The sequence below is a fragment of the Macaca thibetana genome, chromosome 10 (assembly GCF_024542745.1).
Source record: "Macaca thibetana thibetana isolate TM-01 chromosome 10, ASM2454274v1, whole genome shotgun sequence".
NCBI lineage: Eukaryota > Metazoa > Chordata > Mammalia > Primates > Cercopithecidae > Macaca > Macaca thibetana.
In genome coordinates this window covers 30,874,154-30,900,198 of record NC_065587.1, presented here as the reverse complement: position 1 = coordinate 30,900,198, position 26,045 = coordinate 30,874,154, and the positions used below count along the sequence as shown (strand labels likewise).

Below are 26,045 nucleotides of genomic sequence, written 5' to 3'. Positions count from 1 at the left end.
GGCTCGTGGCTGCAAGACTGAAATTCTGTCCACATCTTTCCACATGCTCACTAAAGTGAGAAATGCAACTCTTCTTATTCCAGCATGGTAAGCAAATGCCCAAGATATGCAGGGCCAGGCTACTGTGCTCAGACAAAAACTCTAATAAGCATTTTGCTGGAAGAACTAGGTGAGGTGTTAACCCTAGGGAAATGGAGGACAAACACTTCCTTATAATGGCAAAAACGTCTTAAGACCTACTCTATTATATCATTTGCAAACACACATTAATTTACATACTAAAATAGTAAATGAAATTTCTTGGAAGTTCAAAAAAAGCTCTTTCAAATCTTTTCATCACAATAGAGTAGAAAATCCATCTGTCTTCAGAGTTGTCGAACTTTTCTTTCTGTGCTTTTTATGTTGACATCTAACTTGTCCACTTTGGTTGTCAGCCGGTCAAGAATGTCATCTTGCTCCTCAATTTCCGTCTGCATCCCCAGGGCTATGTCCTTCAGACGGCCCAGTCCCATGGAGAGCTCATCTGTGGGAGGAGGAAATGACATGTAGGCATGAGCAAACACAGTCGCGGCACCTGCAGATGCTTCCTGATGGTGTGGCTAAGGGGGAGAGACAGACTGAGGGATCTGTGTTGCCTGGTGGGGTTGCACCCACTGCAGAGATGAGTCTTGACTTAACTGATTCTGTCATGGTGAAGAGTAAAGCCTCTTTCCCAGGTTTGTGACGATGTGTGTGTGTGTCGTTGTGCGCGTGTGTGTGTGTGTGTGTGTCTTTGTGCACGCCGGGGGTAGGGAGATATGCCCAGGGCTGCTTTCTGCCTTTTTACTAAGAACAGCAGCCAGGAAAGAGCCAGAGGGGAGGGAGAAGAGGTAGTGCTGTGTAAGCCTTCTTACTTGCAAGATTAAATACAAAACACTAAGAGAAAAAGGATCAGGATACACAAATGCTTAGCACTGGTACCACAAATCTAAGCAAAATCATTTTTTTTTTTTTTCTGAGACAGAGTCTTGCTCTATTGCCCAGGCTAGAGTGTAGTGCCGTGATCTTGGCTCACTGCAACCTCCGCCTCCCGGGTTAAGCGATTCTTCTGCTTCAGCCTCCCAAGTAGCTGGAACTACAGGCGTGTGCCACCACACCCGGCTAATTTCTTTTGTATTTTTAGTAGAGATGGGGTTTCACCATATTGGCCAGGCTGGTCTCGAACTCCTTACCTTGTGATCTGTCCACCTTGGCCTCCCAAAGTGCTAGGATTACAGGCATGAGCCACTGCACCTGGCCAAAATCAGTTTTTTTAAAAAGGTACTCTTGGCCGGGCACAGTGGCTCACACCTTTGTGAGTGATCCTGTACTCACAAAGTGTGGGATTACAAAGTGTACTGTAATCCCAGCACTTTGAGAGGCCGAGGCAGGTGGATCGTGTGAGGTCGGGAGTTTGAGGCCAGCCTGGCCAACATGGTGAAACCCTGTCTCTATTAAAAAATACAAAAATTAGCTGGATGTGGTGGTGCATGCTTGTATTCCCTGCTACTTGGGAGGCTGAGGCAGAATCACTTGAACCTGAGAGGAGGAGGTTGCAGTAAGCTGAGATCAATGCACTGCACTCTAACCTGGGCAACAGAGCAAGACTCCGTCTCAAAAAATAAAATAAAAAGACAGGCTGGGCCGGGCGCGGTGGCTCAAGCCTGTAATCCCAGCACTTTGGGAGGCCGAGGCGGGTGGATCACGAGGTCAGGAGATCGAGACCATCCTGGCTAACATGGTGAAACCCCGTCTCTACTAAAAATACAAAAAAAAACTAGCCGGGCGTGGTGGCGGGCGCCTGTAGTCCCAGCTTCTCGGAGGCTGAGGCGGGAGAATGGCGTGAACCCGGGAGGTGGAGCTTGCAGTGAGCCGAGATCGGGCCACTGCACTCCAGCCTGGACCACACAGCGAGACTCCGTCTCAAAAAAAAAAAAAAAAAAAAAAAAAAAAAGGCCAGGCTGAGTGTGGTGGCTTATGCCGGTAATCCCAGCACTTTGGGAGGCCAAGGTGGGTGGATCACTTGAGATCAGGAGATCGAGACCATCCTGGCTAACATGGTGAAACCCCGTCTCTACTAAAAATACAAAAAAAAACTAGCCGGGCGTGGTGGCGGGCGCCTGTAGTCCCAGCTTCTCGGAGGCTGAGGCGGGAGAATGGCGTGAACCCGGGAGGTGGAGCTTGCAGTGAGCCGAGATCGGGCCACTGCACTCCAGCCTGGACCACACAGCGAGACTCCGTCTCAAAAAAAAAAAAAAAAAAAAAAAAAAAACAGGCTGAGTGTGGTGGCTTATGCCGGTAATCCCAGCACTTTGGGAGGCCAAGGTGGGTGGATCACTTGAGATCAGGAGATCGAGACCATCCTAGCTAACATGGTGAAACCCCGTTTCTACTAAAAATACAAAAATTAGCCAGGCGTGGTAGCACGCACCTGTAATCCCAGCTACTTGGGAGGCTGAGGCATGAGAATCGCTTGAACCCAGGAGGCAGAGGCTGCAGTAAGCTGAGATCGCGCCACTGCACTCCAACCTGGGTGACAGAGTAAAACTCTCAGAAAGAAATTAAAATAAATAAAAAATAAATAAATAAATAAAAAGATTGTCTTCAGGTCAGGCACAGTGGCTCATGCTTGTAATCCCAGCACTCTGGGAGGCCAAGGTGGGAGGATCACTTGAGCCCAGGAGTTGCGAGACCAGCCTGGGCAACAAAGTGAGACTCCATCTCTAAACAAAAAAGAAAAGAAAAGAAAGAGAAAAACAGTATAATTTAAAAATTTTAAAAAAAGATAGTATTCAGCTCTTTGCTTCTTAAGCTTACTGAAACTCGTGGGCCTCGTGCTCCATGGACAGTAGAATCTGTGGTTGCCTCAGGCCTCAGAAGGAAGCTCACTGGCAGCCAGGACAGCAAAGGATAAGCAAACAGAGAGGCTGAGATAAAATATGTGATAATGTAAAGCCACCAGGCCAGGGCACTGGAGTCCAGAGAGCTTGCCTGAGTTCCTGAAATAGCAGGGAGCATGTGTTAAGATGGGAAGAGTGTGAACAAAGGCAACATCCCCTGCCCCACCAGAGTGGCCTGGCCTGAACTGTGTGAGCAGGGCCGGACGGCTGAGCTCTGAACCAGCCACCCGCCCTTCTGCCAGGGCCCACCTCCTACTCTAGACTGCGTCCTGCCGGGACCTGCCCAGCTGCAAGTCCACAGTGCCAGCTGTGCACCCTCAGCACCCCTACTGGTGGGCAGTACTCAGCGCTTCTTCCTGCCTCTCTGAATTCAGTATCTTTCCTCAGAGTCGCTTCTCCCACTTCCTGCCAGCAGGCACCAACCATACCATTAGCCCTAACCACTCCCTTTCTCCTGGTGAAGGACAAAGGGCTTTCACGCCTCTCTGGGTTTCTCTGGAGTGGTTAGATCTGGGCAGACACACCTTCTGCCTTAGAGGTCTTTGGCTCTGGAGGACAGAGTTCGGGCATAGAAGGAGGTGGCAGCTGTCTAGGGCTTCCCAGAAAGCAAGCAGGAGCAAACGTGTGCATAGACACTCCATGTGCATCTTCATGGGTTTCAGTTTTGCCTCCCACTAGATACCTTTACAGCAGGGGAGGATTTTATTATTTGTCCTCTCCACTTTGCCAGCTCCTAACAGGGGCTGGGAGACTGAGAGGGTGACCCAGGTCACCACGGGGGAGATTTCTGTTCATGGAGTAGTGGTAAGAGGAGGCAGCAAATCTGAGACACTACTTAGAATAAACTTACAGAACTGCCCACAGGCCAACACCTACTTGAACTTCAAGTAACTGACTTTTCCATTAAAAAAATAATCACTGGCTGGGCACGGTGGCTCAGGCCTGTAATCCCAGCACTTTGGGAGGCCGAGGCAGGCGGGAGTTTGAGACCAGCCTGACCAACAAGGAGAAACCTCATCTCTACTAAAAACACAAAATTAGCCGGGCATGGTGGTGCATGCCCGTAATCCCAGCTACTCGGGAGGCTGAGGCAGGAGAATCACTTGAACTCAGGAGGCTGAGGTTGCGGTGAACGGAGATTGCGCCACTGCACGGCAGCCTGGGCGACAAAAGTGAACTCCGTCTCAAAACAAAACATAACAAAACAAAACAAAACAAAACCAAACTACTAAGTGCTTGCCTGCTGGGCCCCAGGAACAAAGTAGTGACAAAATGGAAACTCTCCCATGCTGTCCTGGAATCTACATTCTGATTGGGAATACAGCAGGCAAACCAGCAGATACACAATCACAAACGGCCAGGGCAGCCCCCTGGAAACACAAGGGTCCCAAGAGACAGGGAGAGGAGACCACACTAATGCAAGACTGACAGAAAGAGAAGGAGTCAGCCTGCAGAGAGTTGGGGGAGCTCATCCAGGCAGATAGGGGCCACGAGGCAGAAAGAACTCACATCAGAAATCCCACACGAGCCTGCAGGTGATGAGAGCAGAAGGGACCAGGGCAGGCAAAGAGAGCCTGGACTGCACTGTGAGTGTGTGGGGTTCCATGAGAGAGTTCTGGAAGAATATACCCCTCATTTCTTCTTTTTTTTTTAGATGGAGTTTCACTCTTGTTGCCCAGGTTGGACTGCAATGGTGCTATCTTGGCTCACTGCAACCTATGCCTCTCAAGTTCAAGTGATTCTCCTGCCTCAGCCTCCCGAGTAGCTGGGACTACAGGCGCCAGCCACCACGCTCGGCTAATTTTTGTATTTTTAGTAGAGACAGGGTTTCACCATGTTGGTCAGGCTGGTCTTGAACTCCTGACCTCAGGTGATCCACCTGCCTTGGCCTCCCACAGTGCTGGGATTACAGGCGTGATCCACTGCGCCTGGCCCCCTGCACACCCTTCTGTTTTGAAACATCATGCTGGAGGCTGTGTGGCCAAAATGCCAATTGCAACACGAGCGCTAATTCCATCCCAGGCACTTTCTGGCTCAGGTAACCTTCCCACTGTTCTCAGAGGCAGCCCGTTTCACGAGGAAAACAGGGCTCTGAGTGGCCAGGTGGGAAGGGAAGGATGGAGTAAGCGGTCATGTCCAGGCTCCACTTTATCGCCTCTCAGGGACTCCTGGGTCCCTGGTGCTGTTCATGAAAGTGAGAGGTGGGGAGGGCTCGGTTGGGCTGGAAATAGGAAATGGTGAGAAGTGGAGAGATTCCAGAGACAGTGAGGTGGCAAGATGGACCCAGCTTAGTGTGGGATGCGATGTGTGGGGAGGGAGCTGAAGCTGGAGGGTCCTCACGTAGGGGCTATGCTTGGCGTGAGCTGCCTGAAGGAACAGTGGCTTACAGAAGCTGGTGTGGCGCTCAGTCTTACCTAGGTTGCTGTCGATCTTCTGGTGATAGGCTCGAAGGTGTGGGTTCTTTGGGTAAGCATCGGTACTCACAGCAGAACCAGCCCCTCTGGGGACAGGGTCTAAGTTTAGAAGGAAACACCAGGAGAGTGGTTAATTGACATTGTTCAAATGCTGCTTCACACACCCAAAACAATTTCATCTGGAAAATGGGTGGAAGGAATGAAAGGTTGGTTCTGAGGCTATCCAGAGGGATGAGGGAGGAGCACAGTGCAGGCTCATGGGCCAGGAGAGATGCTTCCACAGGGTAGGGGATGGTTCCCACTTTCCCTCAGTCCTTGGGAGATGAAAGACCCTCAAACTAAGGGTCACCTACTCAGACCCTGGTGCACAAGCTCAGGAAAGACACGAGTCACACAAGTGACAATACACAGTGGAACTGCAATAATGCAAAACTACACAGTCTGTGGACAAAGTCTAAAAATACACATTGTTACGTTACATAAATGGAATTATGGGTAATTTTGTTTCTTTCCGAAATTTATCTCTACGCTATATTTTCACTTGAAACAAATAAGCAAAAAAAAAAAAAGAAATGTTAAATAATGCACATTTGCCGTAAGAAATCTTCCTTGAACCCTAGTTTCTTCTTTTTTAAAGTTATCTTTCTTGGCTTGAATGAACTTCAGTTTCTAAATGCACACAGAAAAGCCCTGTCATCCCAGTTTATCTCCTTTAGGGAAACATCACTTTCTAGACTTAGCATATTTCCTCCAGCACGAACCAACTGAAACCATACTGCAAACTGTGCCGATTTTTTTTTTCAGTCTTTTAATATATACGACACAAATGGAAACTCCTTAATTCCTTAAAATTGTGTCTTGGGTGCAGTGTCTTGTGCCACTTCTCCAGGGTGTGATGAGGCCGATTTTCCCCACCCTTGCCTTTCAATTTACACTCACTTCCTCCACTTGCCTTTCCAGACTGAACTGTGCTGATGGTGTCAGTCTCTCCTGCTCCCCGCTCTTCCTCCATCTGATCTCCCCAGCTGCATCGACCACAACCATGGTGGGTTCCAGAGCTTCCATGGTGTATCGTTTTCTTGAAGGCAGCACAGTTTTAAGCCTTTGGTTTCTAGCACCAATTTCAATGTACCCTGGCTGTTGGGGGGCCAATGGAGGAGGCCCCAGGAGCCCTAAATTCCTTTCCAGATAAGGGATATTTCTGGGCCTATCACTTGATAGAAGTGGAATGATTTGACCAACACTCACTGTCTTGCACACCTTGTCCATGTGGCTGCTGCTCCTCCTGCTTGGGCTGGAGGCTGTATTAGCCCCTCATTGATGCTGTGACAAATGACCACAAACTTGTCTTACGGTTCTGGAGGTCAGAAGTCCAACGTGGGTCTCACTGGGCTGAGTCGGGGTGTCCTCAGGGTTGCACTCCTTCTGGAGCTCTTGGGAAGAATCTAATTCCTCACCTTTTGCAGTTTTTAGAGTTCACTTGTGTGCCTTGGCAGGTGAGTCCCTTTCTCCATCTTCAAGGCCAGCAACATCTTCAGATCTCTGACTCTGCCACTCTCTCTTCTGCTTCTCTTTCCACTTAAAAGGGACCTTTGTGATGACACTGGACCCAACTGGACAACCCAGGATAATCTCCCCATCTTGCTGATTAGCAATTGTAACTCCATCTGCAACTGTAATTCCGCCTTTGCCATATAACCTAACAGACTCACGGGGTCTGGGGATTAGGACGTGGACAGCTATTTACCAAGGGGTTTTTCTGTAGTTGCCTTTTTACTGCTGGAACAACTGAGAGTGACATAGGCAGGAACCGATGATGGGCAGGCTTATTGTCTTTTTTGAGACAGAGTTTCACTCTTGTTGCCCAGGCTATAGTGCAGTGGCATGATCTCAGCTCACTGCAACCTCTGTCTCCCAGGTGCAAGTCATTCTCCTGTCTCAGCCTCCCAGGTAGCTTGGATTAGAGGCATATGCTACCACACTTGGCTAATTTTTTTGTGTTTAGCAGAGACGGGGTTTCACCATGTTAGTCAGGCTGGTCGCAAACTCCTGACCTCAGGTGATTCACCTGGCTTGGCCTCCCAAAGTGCTGGGATTACAGGCGTGTGTTATTGCACCAGGCTAGGCAGGCTCATTTTCAATGGAGCGCAGGCCTTCACTTCCTTATTCTCCTCTCCATGGAGGCAGGGAGGAGGGAGGAGCCCTACCATAAGGCACACCCCTAGTTCCCCAAGAGCATGCCGGGTCCCTAAGGCCCTTTGGCTAGCATGGGTGATGCTGGCAGCTGGGGCCCCTGCCCACTTCCCCCGAGAGGTTGCTACTGCCCCCTAAGGACCAATGCCAAACCCAGAGGTCTCCCTGCTAGAATTCAAATAGGGCTGTGCACACAGGTATCCACTTACCTGTATCATCCAGCTTTCTAAGGTTTGGGTGGCTGGCCTGGTACTTTGCTTCCTGTTCTTTACTTGTACTTATGGCTTCTTTCAATCTTTGGATAAAAGTTTACAAAAAAGGACAGTATTAAAAAGGAAAAATCCCTATGACAATGTTATCAGTATTTTCACATAATGCCTGTATGCCAAAAATCAAATGCTTCTTCTGTACCAAACTCCTTCTGACCAAAGTAGGGATTTCAACAGCTTCTCCTAGGAGCACAGCTGGCCAAGCAATAAGCCTACAAAGACCCCTGCCTCAGAAGTGTGGCAGCTAAGCCAGGTGTGGTGACTCATGCCTGTAATCCCAGCATTTTGAGAAACTGAGGTGGGAGAATTGCCTGAGCCCACGAGTGTGAGATCTGGGCAACATAATGAGACCTTGTCTTTACCAAGAAAAAAAAAAAAAGCAGTGTAGCATCGAGTTAGGTGGCCCTCTCTCAGGGAAACCAGGATTCCTAGGACCAGGCAGATGGAAAGCACATGGAACAACCAAATGGGTACTTTAGACCACAGTTAGCAAACAATGACCTGCCACCACATCTGGCTAACCTCCTGTTTTTGTATTGTTTCCTCGTTCTTTTTTTTTTTGAGATGGAGTCTTGCTTTGTCACCCAGGCTGGAGCGCAGTGGCGTGATCTCGGCTCACTGCAACCTCTGCCTCTCGGGTTCAAGTGATTCTCCTGCCTTAGTCTCCTGAGTAGCTGGGATATTACAGTTATAGGCACGCGCCACCATGCCCAGCTAATTTCTGTATTTTCAGTAGAGACGGGATTTCACCATGTTGGCCAGGCTGGTCTTGAACTCCTGATCTCAAGTGACCCACCCACCTCGGCCTCCCAAAGTGTTGGGATTACAGGCCTGAGCCACTGCGCCCGGCCCCAAGTTATTTTTATTGTGGTAAAATACACATAACAAAATTTCATGAGCAAAGAATGGCCTTAGAGATGACCATCTGCACCTCAGATGACAAACTTAGAACCTCAAGAGTTTCATTGTTCTCATTAGTGCACTTACATTACCAAAATACTGTATTCAACTATTACTGTTTTTGTTGTTGTTGTTGGAGATAGGGTCTCCCTCTCTCACCAAGTCTGGAGTACAATGGCGCAAACACTGAAGTCTCTAACTCCTAGGCTCCTGACTCTCCCACCTCAGCTTCCCGGGTAGCTGAGAACACAGGCACTCACCACCCTGCTTTTTTTTTTTTTTTTTTTTTTTTTTTTTTTAATTTTTTGAGACAGAGTCTCGCTCTGTCACCTAGGCTGGAGTGCAAAGGCACAGTCTCAGCTCACTGCAGCCTCCGTCTCCTGGGTTCAAGTGATTCTCCTGCCTCAGGGTCCCGAGTAGCTGGGATTACAGGCCCCCACCACCACGCCTGGCTATTTTTTGTATTTTTAGTAGAGATAAGGTTTCACCATGTTGGCCAGGCTGGTCACGAACCTCAGGTGATCCGCCTGCCTCAGCCTCCCTAAGTTCTGGGGTTACAGGCATAAGCCACTGTGCCTGGCCAATATTTTAATTTTTTTTTTTTTTTTTTTTGAGACAGTCTTGCTCTGTTGCCCAGGCTGGAGTGCAGTGGTGTGATCTCGACTCACTGCAACCTCCACCTCCCGGGTTCAAGCTATTCTTCTGCCTCAGCCTCCTGAGTAGCTGGGATTACAGATGCCTGCTCAAGCGATTCTCCGGCCTCAGCTTCCAAAAGTGCCAGGATTACAGGCATGAGGCATGAGCCACTGTATCCAGCCTATTACCTTTTTTTTTCTGTTTTGAGACAGAGTCTCGCTCTATAGCCCAGGCTGGAGTGCAGTGGTGCCATCTTGGCTCACTGCAAGCTCCGCCTCCCAGGTTCACACCATTCTCCTGCCTCAGCCTCCCAAGTAGCCGGGACTACAGGCGCCCGCCACCATGCCCGGCTAATAGTTTGTATTTTTAGGGGAGACGGGGTTTCACTGTGTTAGCCAGGATGGTCTCGATCTCCTGACCTCGTGATTCGCCCGCCTAAGCCTCCCAAAGTGCTGGGATTACAGGCGTGAGCCACTGTGCCCGGCCACTGTTTTTATATTTTAAATTTTGTCACTAAAAAGTAGTGAAAATACGTTTTTTTCTCATCACATAAGTCCCTGTATCTTTGATTTTGCTCCGTGGCCTAGTTTGCTGACTCTGGCTGTAGACGGGGACAGCTCTTGCAACTCAAAGTCATTTAGACTAGGCCTGATGCCCTGCTGATCCCCGACATTCTGCTGAGCCCCCTAAGGTGTGGCAGGTGCTTCCAGCTGGGAGCTGTGCCTCCTCAACAGCCTGCTCTTCTCTATCTCAACAGCAGCCTGACTACTTTGCCAGCCAATCTGGGAACCAGGGTTACTCGCAATTTTTGCCCTCCTCCTACACAGTGCTACTCCCAGCAATCCAGGCAAAACAAATGCCCTCTTGATCTCCCAAACCCTAGGTAGCCCAGAAACCCAGTCTCTCCTTCTGTCTTGCCTGCCTTTTTTTTTTTTTTTTTGAGATGGAGTCTTGCTCTGTCACCCAGGCTAGAGTGCAGTGGTGCAATCTTGGCTCACTGCAAGCTCCACCTCCCGGGTTCATGCCATTCTCCTGCCTCAGCCTCCCAAGTAGCTGGGACTACAGGCGCCCGCCACCACGCCCGGCTAATTTTTTGTATCTTTTTTTTTTTTTTTTTTTTTTTGACGGAGTCTCGCTCTGTCACCCAGGCTGGAGTGCAGTGGCCGGATCTCAGCTCACTGCAAGCTCCGCCTCCCGGGTTCACGCCATTCTCCTGCCTCAGCCTCCCGAGTAGCTGGGACTACAGGCGCCTGCCACCTCGCCCGGCTAAGTTTTTGTATTTTTAGTAGAGACGGGGTTTCACTGTGTTACCCAGGATGGTCTCGATCTCCTGACCTCGTGATCCGCCCGTCTCGGCCTCCCAAAGTGCTGGGATTACAGGCTTGAGCCACCGCGCCCGGCCAATTTTTTGTATCTTTAGTAGAGATGGGGTTTCACGGTATTAGCCAGGATGGTCTCGATTTCCTGACCTCGTGATCTGCCCACCTCGGTCTCCCAAAGTGCTGGGATTACAGGTTTGAGCCACCACGCCCGGCCTGCCTTGCCTTTCTTTACCTTTAACAAGGATTATGGCAATGCCTCTCAATTCAATCCCCTCCCTTCCAATCCTTACTCTCCATGGGTGCTGGGCATCCTTCTAAAGCAATACTGGCAAGCACTTCTTCAGTTAAAGTCTTTAATGACTCCCAACTTGCAAGAGCAAATCCAGACTCCTGCAAACTAAGGATTTTGCAGGTCCAGGGCTCCAGTTATGGGTAGAATGCAGCAGAGCCTCATGAATGGAAGGGTTTAGCACTCCAGGATTTCACCCCATGGAAGCTGTGACTGAAAGTCTAGAACACAGAACTGGTTCCTCTAAGCACCACTGTGGGCTGTGCATTGCCAGGCTGGGAGTAGGAGGAGATGCTTGGCTTCTGAGTCTGCCTGGCCACCTCTCAGCCTGCACATCTCAACGCTGGCTTTATTCTTTCCAAGTGCCATCACATACCTACTGGTAATACATAAATGAGGAAAACATGGTTTCTTTGTGAAAAATGACTCCCCCACAAAAAAACCAATTTCTTTTTTTTTCTTTTTTGAGATGGAGTCTTACTCTGTCTCCCAGGCTGGAGTGCAGTGGTACGATCTCAGCTCACCACAACCTCCACCTCCTGGGTTTAAGCAATTCTCCTGCCTCAGCCTCCTGAGTAGCTGGGATTATAGGTGAGTGCCACTACGCCCGGCTAATTTTGTTTTTTAGATGGAGTTTCGCTCTTGTTGCCCAGGCTGGAGTACAATGGTGCAATCTCGGCTCACTGCAACCTCTGTCTCCCAAGTTCAAGCAATTCTCCTGCCTCAGCCTCCCAAGTAGCTGATATTACAGGCATGCGCCACCTTGCTTGGCTCATTTTGTATTTTTAGTAGAGACAGGGTTTCTCCATGTTGGTCAGGCTGGTCTCGAACTCCCAACCTCAGGGGAGCCACCCTCCTTGGCCTCCCAAAGTGCTGGGATTACAGGTGTGAGTCACTGCACCAGGCCTGATTTTTGTATTTTTAGTAGAGACAGGGTTTCACCATGTTGGCCAGGCTGGTCTCAATTGCCTGATTTGTGATCCACCCACCTCAACCTCCCAAAATGCCGGGATTATAGGTGTTAGCCACCGTGCCAGGCCAAGAAAGCCAATTTATAGGGAGAGTGAGAGAAGTGATAAGTAGGTTTAAGAGAGGGTGATTCCTGGTCAGAAACCAAGTCTTCAGTAAGTTAGAGAATTTCAAATTAGGGGTGCATCTGGGACAGGAACACATGAGCTGTAAGTGGAAATGAGAACAAGCAGCTTGGAAAGCTGTCAGCAAGGACAAACAGGGCTTCCCAAGAGATGAAATTTCAGAGAAGGCCGAAGGGTTTGCGTGATAATGATGTACGCAGGAAATGCATGGCTGAATAGAAGTTTGATTAGGAGAAACTCATTTTAAAAGTTTCTGAGGCCGAGGCAGGCAAATCACGAGGTTAGGAGATTGAGACCCTCCTGGCTAACATGGTGAAACCCGGTCTCTACTAAAAATACAAAAAAAATTTAGCCAGGCATGGTGGCGGGCACCTGTAGCCCCAGCTACTCAGGAGGCTGAGGCAGGAGAATAACGTGAACCCGGGAGGCGGAGCTTGCAGTAAGCTGAGATGGTGCCACTGCACTCCTGGGTGACAGAATGAGACTGTGTCTCAAAAAAAAAAAAAAAGCTTTTAAGCGGGCCAGGCACGGTGGCTCATGCCTGCAATGCAAGCACTTTGGGAAGCTGAGGTGGGAGAATCAGTTGAGCCCAGGAGGTCGAGATCAACCTGGGAGACATAGTGAGACCTTGTTTCTACAAAAAACACGAAAATTAGCCGTACTTGGTGGCCCACGCCTGTAGTCCCAGCTACTTGGGAGGCAGAGGTGGGAGGGTTGCTGGAGCCTGGGAGGTGGAGGAGACAGTGAGCAGATTGCACCACTGCACTCCAGCCTGGGTGACAGAGACCCTGTCTCAAAAGAAAAAAAAGCCTGTAATCCCAGCACTTTGGGAGGCCGAGACGGGCGGATCACGAGGTCAGGAGATCGAGACCATCCTGGCTAATATGGTGAAACCCTGTCTCTACTAAAAATACAAAAAACTAGCCGGGCGAGGTGGTGGGCGCCTGTAGTCCCAGCTACTCAGGAGGCTGAGGCAGGAGAATGGCATAAACCCGGGAGGCGGAGCTTGCAGTGAGCTGAGATCCGGCCACTGCACTCCAGCCTGGGCAACAAAGCGAGACTCCGTCTCAAAAAAAAAAAAAAAAAAAAAAAAAAAAAAAAGAAAAAAAAGATTTTAAGTGACAGTATTCCTGCATTTATGGATTAAAGGTTTTGATAGGATCACAGAAATTTTACTCACAATTTACTGCATTTTTTTTTCTTTTTTGAGATGGAGTCTCCCTCTGTCGCCCAGGCTGGAACGCAGTGGCATGATCTCACTGCAACCTCCACCTCCCAGGTTCATGCCATTCTCCTGCCTCAGCCTCCCGAGCAGCTGGGACTACAGGCACCCACCACCACACCCGGCTAATTTCTTGTATTTTTAGTAGAGACGGGGTTTCACTGTGTTAGCCAGGATGGTTTCGATCTCCTGACCTCATAATCCACCAACCTTGGCTTCCCAAAGTGCTGGGATTACAGGTGTGAGCCACTGTGCCCGGCCCCTTTTCGTTTTTTTTTCGTTGTCCATGTAGATACGACTACAGGCGTGTATCACCATACCCAGCTTTAAAAAATTTTTATGTTTGTGGAGACAGGATCTTGCTATGTTGCCCAGGCTGGTCTCGAACTTCTGGCCCCAAGTGATCGTCCTGCCTCAGTTTTCTAAAATATTGGGATAACAGGCGTGAGCCACTGTGCCTGGCCCTGCTGGGCCCTTGAAATGGCCAACAATTTCCTTCATACTGGCTTCCCCTGTGCTTTGTCTGCCATGTGTCTGCACCAACCCCCTCCTTCAACTGGTGGGTTCCTTCAAAACCTTCACCTTCTGCAAAAGGTCAGGTCCTTTGTGCAGCCTTCCTCTGTCCCCAGGGCCAACCTCCCTCTCCTCTGGGTCCCCACTGCATCCCTGTGGACTGTCTGCCTCCCCCATATCTTCCAACAGACAGACTGCATTCCTGTAGCTTCTGCTCCCACAGAACTGCAGAGCGTGGGTGAAAGTGTTGCTTGCAGCCGGGCGCGGTGGCTCATGCCTGTAATCCCAGCACTTTGGGAGGCTTAGGCAGGCAAATCAAGAGGTCAGGAGATCGAGACCATCCTGGCTAACAAGGTGAACCCCATCTCTACTAAAAATACAAAAAAACTAGCCGGGCGAGGTGGCGGGCGCCTGTAGTCCCAGCTACTCGGGAGGCTGAGGCAGGAGAATGGCGTGAACCCGGGAGGCGGAGCTTGCAGTGAGCCGAGATCGTGCCACTACACTCCAGCCTGGGCGACTGAGCAAGACGCCATCTCAAAAAAAAGAAGAAAAAAAAAAAAAAGAAAGTTTTGCTTTCTTGCATTTACTAAGAGATGGTAAGAATGCTACAACTGATTGGGGCTAATCTAGGGGCAGGCCAGGCAGGGTACATGACTTTGGGGACCTTGATAGGAACTCAGGAGCTTTAAGTGGAAATGAGAACAAGTGGCTTGGAAAGCCGTCAGCCAAGGACAAACAGGACTTCCCAAGAGACAAAGCCCACCTCACTGAAATAGCTATGGCTGCCTCACTGATGGAAGCCTTTGTTGGGAAGCCCTTGAGTTTTCAAGATGCTCCAAAAAAAGAAAACTGCCCCTGGAGCCACAGGACTTCCATGGCTTTCATAGCTACGTTCAGGGATGTAGGGGCCTCCAAGAGCCCCAGCAGCAGCCTTTGTGAAGAGGTATGTAGGATGTGGAAGGTTGTGAAAGGGTGCTAGTCACAAACCTGCCAGTTTCCCACTCCTCCAAGGGCTCACTCTGTTCCTGAGTTTGTACACGGAGGATGTCTTAGACCAAAACAAATGAACATCCTACCTTCTCCTATGGCAATTAAATGTGGCCAAAGATTAGGATATAAAACCTCTTTCTGATGTATATTGGAAAAAAACAACAACAACAAAAAACAAGCAACAACTAGAATTGGAGGAAAATGGCAGATGTTTAAAATTAGGGTTGAGCTGGAGAACCCAGAATGGTGATTATGGCTGAGCCAAAAAAACAAACCAACTCTCACAACCTTAGCTAATGCCTCCCCAGGGCACTCACTGAGGCCTACAGGTTCCCAGGGCCAACTCTGCAAGGTCCTTCCTGCAGTATTTTTTTTTTTTTTTTTTTTGAGACGGGGTCTCACTCTGTCACCCAGGCTGGAGTACACTGGTACAATCATGGCTCACTGCAGCCTCAACCTCCCTGGGTTCAGGTGATCCTCCTACCTATGCCAAAAGGTCGGGTACACCTCAGCTGCCCCAGTAGCTGGGACCACAGGCACGTACCATCACGTCCGGCTAATTTTCGTGTGTGTGTGTGTGTGTGTGTGTTTTTTGAGACAGAGTCTCACTGCTACTCAGGCTGAGGTGCAGTGGCGCAATCTCTGCTCACTATAACCTCTGCCTCCCAGGCTTAAGGGATTCTCCTGCCTTAGCCTCCCAAGTAGCTGGGACTACAGGCACGCACTGCCACGCCTGGCTAATTTTTGTATTTTTAGGAGAGACGGGGTTTCACCATGTTGGCCGGGCTGGTCTCACGCTCCTGAGCTCAAATGATCCACCCACCTCGGCCTCCCAAAGTGCTGGGATTACAGGCCTGCCTGAACCACCATGCCCAACTTCATTTTTGTGTTTTCCTGTAAAGACGGGGTTTTGTCATGTTGCTCAGGCTGGGATCAAGTGATCCTCCTGCCTCAGTCTCCCAAACTGCTGGGATTACAGGCATCAGCCACCATGCCTGAACCTCTCCATAAGTCTGATGGCTTCACCTGCCTGTGCTTGTTCTTTCTGCTATCACCGCCAGCTTTGTTACCTACATTGGATTCTCCCCAGCCCCACTCTGAGTTTGAAGTAGTTATCTAATTTCTTCCCTACCATACCCTACATCTTGATCTGGGTGGTGGCCACACTAGTGCACACAGGTTCACAGTAACTGGCTCTCCACTTAAGATGCATGCATTTTACTGTACCTTAGTAATGCGTTAAAAAAAATTGCTCTGCAATTAGGTGTGGTGGTTCGTGCCTGTGATCCTAGCACTTTCAGAGGCTTGAGGTGGGAGGACTGCTTGAGGCCAGGAGTTCAAGACCAACCTTGCCAACATAGCAAGACCTCGTCTCTTAAAAAATAAATAAATAAAATGAAAAAGAAAAGTTCCACATTACAGAATTAAAACAAAGAGAGAGGCCAGATGTGGTGGCTCACGATAATAATCCCAGCACTTTGGAAGGCTGAGGCGGGCGGATCATCTGAGGTCAAGAGTTCGAGACCAGCCTGGCCAACATGGAGAAACCCCGTCTCTCCTAAAAATACAAAAATTAGTCGGGCATGGTGGCACATGCCTGTAATCCCAGCTACTTGGGAGGCTGAGGCAAGAGAATTGAACCTGGGAAATGGAGGTTTCAGTGAGCTGAGATGGTGCCACTGCACTCCAGCCTGGGCAACAGAGTGAGACTCTGTCTCAAAAAAATAAAATAAAATAAAAAAGCCGGACGTGGTGGCTCACACCAGTAATCCCAGCACTTTAGGAGGCTGAGGCAGGTGGATCACCTGAGGTCAGGAGTTTGAGACCAGACTGGCCAACATGGTGAAACTCCGTCTCTACTAAAAATACAAAAATTAGGCCGGACATGGTGGCTCACGCCTGTAATCCCAGCACTTTGGGAGGCCGAGGCAGGCAGATCACGAGGTCAGGAGATCAAGACCATCCTGGGTAACACGGTGAAACCCCATCTCCACTAAAAATACAAAAAACTTAGCCGGCTGTGGTGGTGGGCGCCTGTAGTCCCAGCTACTCGGGAGGCTGAGGCAGGAGAATGGCGTGAACCCGGGAGGTGGAGCTTGCGGTGAGCCGAGATTGCACCATTGCACTCCAGCCTGGGTGACAAAGTGAGACTCCGTCTCAAAAAAAAAGAATTAGTCAGGCATGGCGTGGGCACCTGTAATCCCAGCTACTTGGGAGGCTGAGGCAGGAGAATCGCTTGAATCTGGGAGGCAGAGGTTGCAGTGAGCCGAGATTGCGCCTTTGCACTCCAGCCTGGGCAAGAAGGGCGAAACTCTGTCTCAAAAAAAAAAAAAAAAAGTAAAATAAAAAATAAAAAAACAAAACAGAGAGAGAGAGAGAGAGAGAGAGAAAGATGGTTATGGAACCCGAGTTATAATATCAAACATTTTTTTCTGGGTTAAATGGAAGAAAAAGGCTATCAAACCAAAAAAAAACTATGGTTACAACTATAAAAATACTGAATAAGGGGAAAAACGAAATTTTCTGTTTTTGTGTTGTGGTATGTATAGATTATCTGTAATATGGCCATGTTGTTTTTAATAATAAAAACAGACACAATGCTAAAATACAAACAGTAGTAATCTATTTTAGCAGAAACTCCATTCCTTTATCCTTGAACATGTAACATTGAAGTCTACCAAAATCTCATGTAAGTTTTTTGTTTTTTTGTTTTTTTTTTTTGAGATGGAGTCTCGCTCTGTCACCCAGGCTGGGGTGCAGTGGCGCAATCTCAGCTCACTGCAAGCTCCGCCTCCTGGGTTCATGCCATTTTCCTGCCTCAGGCTCCTGAGTAGCTGGGACCACAGGCGACCACCACCACGCCTAGCTAATTTTTTGTATTTTTAGTAGAGATGGCGTTTCACCGTCTTAGCCAGGATGGTCTCGATTTCCTGACCTTGAGATCCGCCTGCCTCGGTGTCCCAAAGTGCTGGGATTACAGGTGTGAGCCACCGTGCCCAGCCCCCAATCTCATGTGTTATTTTATATTTCAAGCCAAAACCTGAGGAAAGCAACTTCTATCTTTATTTTTTTAATTTTAATTATTTATTTTTATATTTTTTTAGAGACAGGGAGACTCTGTCACTGAGGCTGTAGTGCACTGGCACCATCATAGCTTACTCTAGTCTCTTAACACCTGGGCTAAAGCAATAATTCCACCGCAGTCTCCCCTGTAGCTAGGATTATAGGCAAGTGCCATCATGTCTGGCTAATTGTTTTTTTTCTTTAGTTTTTATAGAGACGAGTCTTTGCTATGCTGTCTAGGCTGGTCTCAAACAATCCTCCCACCTCAGCCTCTGAAAGCATGGGATTTTACAGATAAGCCACTGAGCTCAGTCTTGTAATTTTAAAATGAAAATCAATGGGTGAATTGGATTAGATATGACAAATTTAGACATAAATTTTTTTATTTTTATTTTTTTGAGACAGGGCCTCCCTCTGTAGCTCAGGTTGGAATGCAGCAGCACCATTACAGCTCACTGCAGCCTTGACCTCCAGGCCTCATGCGATCCTCTTACCTCAGCCTCCTGAGGAGCTGCGACTACAGGTGTGCACCACAATGCTTGGGTAATTTTTGTAAAGACTGGGGTCCCACTATGTTGCCCGGGCTGGTCTTGAACTTCTGGACTTAAGCAATCCACTCACCTTGGCATCCCAAAGTTTCGGGATTACAGATGTGAACCACTGCACCCAGCCCTAAAGACTTTTTAAAGGAAAAATTATGTGAAGTGAGTCACATTTGTACTGATTACGCTGAGGCGAACACCCTCTTTCAAAGTAGTGGGGTCACAACTATCGGAGAAGCAGTTGACAGATTACATGTCAATCAAGTGAACATGGGAACACAGAAGAACAGTTTCTGGCTTCACAATGTTTGAGGACAAATATCCTGATGAGTAACTTAAAGGGTTGCTGGATCCCTTCATGACACTGACGTGGACTGAAAGTATTGGTCATTTGCACTAATCCCCACTTCTGCTCCTTTATACCCAGATGGTAGAAGACACACTCACCTGCTGTTGGGCTGGGAGGCGAGGGTGCCATTCTGTTCAGGTGGGGCCTCTGCTGGTTTGGATTTGAAGTAATTGACGAGCCCCCCAAACACGCTCTTAATGCTATTGATGTGTTTCTGGCTGATCTTCAAATCTTGGTCCATCTTGTCCACCATCTTCTCTGTGCGCTCCAGGACTCCTCGCTGACGGACAAGCTCCTGGGGAAACCAAGAGGCGGTGGTATTATAGCTTTCTGTGACTCTCCCCTAGGGCAGTCAAGGACCACATGGAGCAGCCACTTCATAAACTCTCAGTGGGCACATCTGGAGACGGGTACTATCATCTGTGAGGGGCACACTACCCTTTCCAACAACACGTTCCTTTGCCTCTCCCTCCCTGCCCTACCTCTGCTTGCTTTCCTCATTTGTTCATGAGACCCTTTTCCTGAGAGGCTGGTTCACGGCACCATGTTAAGATGGATAGCAGAGGCCTGGCGCAGTGGCTCACGCCCATAATCCCAGCACTTTGGGAGGCCGAGGTGGGCAGATCACGAGGTCAGGAGTTCAAGACCAGCCTGGCCAACATGGTGAAACCCCTGTCTACTAAAAATACAAAAAGTAGCCAGCTGTGGTGGTGGGTGTCTGTAATCCCAGCCACTCGGGAGGCTGAGGCAGGAGAATCACTTCAACCTGGGAGGCGGAGGTTGCAGTGAGCTGAGATTGTACCACGGCACTCCAGCCTGGGCAACAGAGCAAGACCCCATCTCGATGCTGGGGGCAGCGGGTAAGATGGATGGCAATGTGCCTGTGAGGTTCAGAGTCCAGGGCCTGAACTGGAAGCAGATTCTCTCTAGCCCACCAATTCTGGGAACCCTCACAGACTTGGGCCTGGCACTGCCCCCTGGACTTTGGTTCTTATATTCTTCCTTTATGAAGTTCCCACTTTAGGAGGTCCCAGTGGGCCACCTGAGCCTCCTGGCCATGGTCAAATCCTCGAATTCTATTTCAGGGACCAGTGTCCCTTCTGGTCCTATTAATGTCTGACTCTAGTTCATCCGCAATTCCAGCTGTAAAACCTGTTAACTTGTGTGACCCTGTCCCAGGGCCTTTGCACACACCACTGTCTCTGCCTGTAATGTTTTCCATCCGGATACTTATATGGCTCAGCCTCTCATCCCTCATCCAATTAGGGTCTCCTCTCAAAGGCCACTCTCTGAGAGAGGCCTTCCTAGACATCTTCCCTAAAGGAGAACTCCTTCCAACCACCAACCCTCTTCTCCACATCCTTTTCTGTTTTATTTTGAGATGGAGTCTCGCTCTGTCATCCAGGCTGGAGTGCAGTGGCATGATATTAGCTCACTGCAACCTCTGCCTCCTGTGTTCAGGTGATTCTCCTGCCTCAGTCTCCAGAGTAGCTGGGATTCCAGGCGCCTGCCACCACGCATAGCTAGTTTTTTGTATTTTTGGTAGAGACAGGGTTTTACCATGTTGGCCCGGTGGTCTCGAACTCCTGACATCAGGTGATTCACCTGCCTCGGCCTCCCAAAGTGCTGGGATTACAGGTATGAGCCACTGCACCCAGCCTCTCTTTTCTTCACAGCATATGAGCTCCAGGAGGCAGGGACTTGCTCTGTTCACAGATGAGTCTCTGCAAATCTGCCCAGTGGAGACGTGAGTGATGCTCTCTGGCCACAGTGGCAGCCTGATGGTCCCTCCAGAGCTAAAGGTTCTGGTTGTGGATATACATCCACCACAACAGGAACACTACCACTTTCCTTTATTTATGACAAACTTGCTTCAGTCCCTGCTTCAGAACTGATCTACGGCTGCGGCCCATCTGTTGAGCTGCCTTTCCAGCCAGAAGGCTCTCAAGCTTCTTTTTCCTGCTCTCAGGCAGCCTCTGCCCTCAGCTGCCTTCCTCTGAATCTGTTATCCACGCATCACCCTGTGGCTTAGCAATTACACTAACTATGCAAATACTTTTTTTTTTTTTTTTTTGAGACCGAGTGTCGCTCTGTCGCCTAGGTTGGAGTGCAGTGGCGCAACCTCGGCTCACTGAAAGCTCCGCCTCCTGGGTTCACACCATTCTCCTGCCTCAGTCTCTCGAATAGCTGGGACTACAGGCGCCCGCCAACACGCCCAGCTAATTTTTTGTATTTCTTTTTAGTAGACATGGGGTTTCACTGTGTTGGCTAGGATGGTCTCGATCTCCTGACCTTGTGATCTGCCCGCCTCGGCCTCCTAAAGTGCTGGGATTACAGGCGTGAGTCACCGCGCCCGGCCGCAAATGTTTTTTAGATATATTCTCTCTTGATGCCTAAAAACAAAGTTTAAAAAAAAAAAAAAAAAAAAAAAAGCTTTAATCGCTGAAGAGTAAAATGCAACTGTAATCAGAAGAGCAAAATGCAACTATAAATAAATGGTTGTGGCTTCCTTAAAGTCCTTAAGGAATCAATGTGTAACCTAAGTCCTTGTTTAATGGGTGAAATTTAAAAACATAATGTATACGCAAAAAGCTAAAACACTGGTTGAATTTACTATTAAACTTTGTTTAACTCTTGCTGGAAATAAACTTAGAACTGCTGAATTTTACAGCTTTCAACATTTACATTTTTCGCCAGTTCACAAGACATGTCTGAAAAAACCATCAGCCTTTTTTAACTAAAAAGAAAAATGTTTTCTGGACTGTGTCAGTCAGTATGTCAAGCAAATCTTGCAAGGGCTAGTTTTCAAAAGAAAAAAGAGCTGCTAACATATCTGGTGTTTCTGCTTCTTCCATTACTTCAAGTTTATCATCTTCATGTCCATACTGTGGTCTAGGATTAAAGAGATTTTCTCCAGCATCTACACGTTTTTCTAACAGTCCAGTTCCAGCTAGCTTTGCAGGCTGCAGAAGACAGAATAATCTGTAGCTGAAAGACACTCACAGCAGCCAGGTTGGGGGCTGGGGAATGAAGGGGTGGCCAACACTCTGTTGTCACATTAGCAAGGGGGTCCTCAGTTTCCCTTATGGGGAGCTCCTCCCATCAGGGCCAACCCATGACCACACACCCTCCCACCCTGACTTCCTCATCTCAGTTTGGAGAGCTACCTTCCCCAGTATGGACTTATTTTCTCCTATTCACAAGCGACACATTCTCTCAAACTCCCAGAGTCTGTGCTACTGTTAAGGAAACCAGATGGCTGATTTAGATGTTTAGATGGAAGCACAGAGAAGTCTGTGAGGGTGGCGTGTCTTGCATGTGAGGCTGGAAGACCAGGCGAGTGAGTGCTGCTCTGGCTTCTGGAAGTTTCTGTTTGCTGGAAGCTAGCGTTCACTGGAGGTCACCAGGCCAGCAAAGGAGGAGGTATTTCTTCTGCCAAAATCCACCCCCAGAAGGCAGAGGAAATGACCAGACTTAATGTGCTTGTGACCTAGTTCCAACCAACGAGGAAGAAGGGTTTGGCAGAGCAAACACCAAAATACCAGGAAAGAGAACAATGACAGTCTGCAAGGACATGCCGGGCAGGCACCTGTGCCCCAGCCATCACCAAGACAGGCCTCAACCGCTCCGGGTCCTGAGGCATGTCCACATCCCCCTCCACAGTGCCACGGCACATCTTCTCCACCTTCCTCTGGGAGAATGAGGTCCCTGAAGGGACTTGAGTGGCTGCGAGGGAAGTGAGCTCCACAGGTGCCCTCAGCGTAAAGGACGCACATGCAAAGCGCTTCCTTGTTTCAGTGACTACTAAGCATTACAGGTGATGCTCTTCTTACTCCCTTGAACCCCAACAAGAGTTCTCTCTTTGTCCACGAAGCAATCCCAAGCCTCTGTCCTGATAGTGTTTACAGTCTGACAGAGAGCAAGATGAGTGACGTTCAATCTCAGTTTTTCATTTGTTGACAACATTGCAATGCTGGGAATCCAAGGCAGGCAGATGAGTCCTTGCTTCACTGAGCTTACAGTCTTGTAGGCAGAGAATAAAGCTATTGCACGCATGCACACACATACACACACAGAGTCACCTCTCCCTGCGGACTCTCTGTCCAGCTTAAGGTGGGGGTCAGAGAGGCTCCCTGTTGAGGCTGGAGGAGAGACTGAGAAGTTAGGCAGTCAGAAAGTTGGGGGTCCTGTCCATTCGGACTTAGTTTTCTTAAAAACAAACCACAACAAGGCCAGGTGCGGTGGCTCAAGCCTGTAATCCCAGCACTTTGGGAGGCCGAGACAGGCGGATCATGAGGTCAGGAGATCGAGACCATCCTGGCTAACATGGTGAAACCCCCGTCTCTACTAAAAAATACAAAAAACTAGCCGGGCGAGGTGGCGGGCACCTGTAATCCCCGCTACTCGGGAGGCTGAGGCAGGAGAATGGCGTAAACCCAGGAGGCGGAGGTTGCAGTGAGCTGAGATCCGGCCACTGCACTCCAGCCTGGGCGACAGAGCGAGACTCTGTCTCAAAAAAAAAAAAAAAAAAAACACACACACACACAAACCACAACAAAGAGTTGGGGTGAGGCAAGGGCACCAGGCAGAGGGTGCAGCTCGTGCAAGGGCGGAGAACTGTGTGGGGAGTGAGCGGGGCTACCCAGAGGACTCGGCAGGGAACACCCACAGGATGTCGCTAAGGCCTTCAAAGGGCAGCAGTGACCACCAGATCCCAACTGCAATTCAAAGCCAACACATCTTATAACATCAGGTGGGCTTCCGTGACCGACTCCTCCCCAGGTTCCTAAGGAAGGGCATCAACACTGTGTTTCTCACACTGAGCTCGGAAACTCAGGTTCTGATAAGTAAGGTTCATCCTAAGTAGATGGAGGCCAATCTGGAGTCAGCGAGCTGAATCTAGAAATCTGAAATTTATCTTTGTTCTGTCTCTCCTTTCCCAAGGGAGTGTGCACAGGCACAAGCCCTGGCAGGAATACGTAAGCACCCATGGCGCATGCTCAAACCTGGGGCTCTGACTGTGGCAGCCACAGTGTGGGGTGGATTCAGAGACAAATTGGGTCTTAGGGTGAGGAAAAACCACCAAGGGCAAAGGCGGTAGTGCTGGTGCCCCTCACCACCTGTGTGCAGGCTGACCTGGGGCTGAGTAAAAGGCTAGCTCAGCAGCTCTAGGTTGTCTATACACTCCACATTCCAAAGAGAAGTCTGGCCCTAGCCTGGTTTCTTGTTTTTGGAATATCCTGCCTGATAAGAGTGTTTAAGTGAGCCTAAGCTTAGGCCAGGTCAGACAGACTATGCTAACAATGTAATATAGGATGGTGGTCTTGGGCTACACGTTATCAGCTTGACCTCTGGTGGGGTTGGAGACTATACTCAGCCATGCCTATGTGACAGACCCCCAAAAACCTCTGGACACCCAGGTTTAAGTGAGGGTCCTTGGTTGACAATACTCTGTGTGTGTTGTCACATACTGCTTAGAGAAGTGTTGTCCCCATGACTCCATGGTGACAGGACAACTGGAAGCTTGTGCCTGGTTTCCCCTGGACGCTGCCCTATGCACTTTTTTCATTTGATGGTTTTAATCTGTATTCTTTCATTGTAAGAAATCACCATAACAGTTCTGGGCAGCCTTCCAGTGAATCACGGAAGTTGAGGGTGGTCTTGGGAACCCCCAAACACCTCCCTACAACACTTCCCACTCTGAGAACACCTCGGAGGCAGAAAGTTGTATAGCAGATGGCCGCTCAGCTTGTCACAGCATGTTTCCTGGTCAGCAAAGCAAGGTTCCTTGGGACAATGTGGCAGCTGTGAGTGGATACGCCCAGGAAAGAGCAGCCAGACGCTCGAACCACCAGCCCATCCTCAGAAGGCATCCTGTTACAGCCAACAAGCCAGCAAGTTGGCCTAGGATCAATGGTCTAATTCTTTTTTTTTCTTTGAGACAGGGTCTCACTTTGTTACCCAGGCTGGAATACGGTGGTATGATCTCAGCTCACTGTAGCCTTGACCTCCCCAGTTCAAGAGATCCTCTTACCTCAGCCTCTTGAGCAGCTGGAACTACAGACGTGCGCCACCACGCCCAGCTAATTTTTGTATTTTTTGTAAAGCCAGGGTTTTACTACGTTCCCCAGGCTGATCTTGAACTCCTGGGTTCAAGGGATCCACCTGCCTCAGCCTCCCCAAGTGCTAGGATTACAGGTGTGAGCCACTATACCCGGCCATCAATGGTCAAATTCAATCATAGATAGTTTACTAAAAATTAATTAAGAATAAATCCTGAACAGACCTAGTGGTGAATATGTGGTCCAATGCCATTTCTCTACCAGACTCCCTCCCACCTGCTAGACACAGCCTGCCATGCGTTGTGATGCATTTTCTGGTCATGGGACAGGCACTGCAACCAAGGCACACAGCTCAATGCATTCTTTCCACCCCACTTTCTCCTCCTTTTTCAGGCAATCTTCTGTTCCCTCCCTCCTTCCTTTCCTTCCCCAGGTCACTTATTCATTTGGCAACAATTTCGGGAGCACCAATGACACTTAAGGACATTGTGCTGAGAAGTGTGGGGGTAGAAAGTTGAGCAAGAAAGAGACTGCTACTCTTCCACAGCTGACATTTACAAATTTGAGGAATTACTTTATTTAGCAGCTGCCGGTCCCCATCCATCAGCTTTTGCTAAGAACTCTGACTACATCAGCATCACCACACGCTGCCTCAGTGGGCTGACTCTGGTCTGCACAGCCCTTAATTTGGAGTGGGCTGCTCCAAGACCAGCATTGCTGAGGATGAGGATACCGCTTTTTGACAATGTATCTACTCTAAGTTCCCGGGACACCTTGAGGGCCTCTGCTCCTGGGGTAGGAGGGGTGTCCTCCTCTCTCCCACCTCTGAACTGAATGCCCAGTGTGGGTGACTGTTGTGTGCTGGAAGGACACAGAGATGGGTGGGCCCCTGCATGAGACGGTGTGGAGGATGTGCTGGCGGTGGCTGCTGAGTGCATCATGTTTGAACTCTCAAACTCTGTCCCTTTCCATTGATGTTACTGTGCCAGCCATTCCAACCCTGGTCTAATGTTTGTTGCTGTATTGCCCTGAACCGAGATCTCGGGCCCCAGAAAACCTCAGTGGAGTAAGTTCAGCTACAAGAGGGGAAGTGGAGTGTTCTGGGCAGGTGGGTCTCCTCCGTTGGGAGTGGTGAAAGGGTGTACAAAAACCATGTTCCCCGTCTCTACTAAAAAATACAAAAAAAAACTAGCCAGGTGAGGTGGCGGGCACCTGTCGTCCCAGCTACTCGGGAGGCTGAGGCAGGAGAATGGCGTGAACCCGGGAGGC

General features: G+C 49.2%; 1 protein-coding gene across 1 annotated transcript in view; it reads right to left on the bottom strand.

The window, feature by feature from the left end:
• Nucleotides 1-226: 226 nt before the first annotated feature.
• The window catches only part of SNAP29 (synaptosome associated protein 29), a 212,599-nt gene continuing 186,780 nt past the window's right edge, over nt 227-26,045 (bottom strand). Inside the window, exons 3-6 of the mRNA XM_050746293.1 lie at nt 18,813-19,009; nt 7,735-7,820; nt 5,333-5,431; nt 227-523 (exon numbers count right to left, since the gene is read on the bottom strand). Coding sequence (XP_050602250.1) covers nt 366-523; nt 5,333-5,431; nt 7,735-7,820; nt 18,813-19,009 — 540 coding nt within the window. The 3' untranslated portion in view covers nt 227-365. The remainder of the gene's footprint in view (nt 524-5,332; nt 5,432-7,734; nt 7,821-18,812; nt 19,010-26,045) is intronic.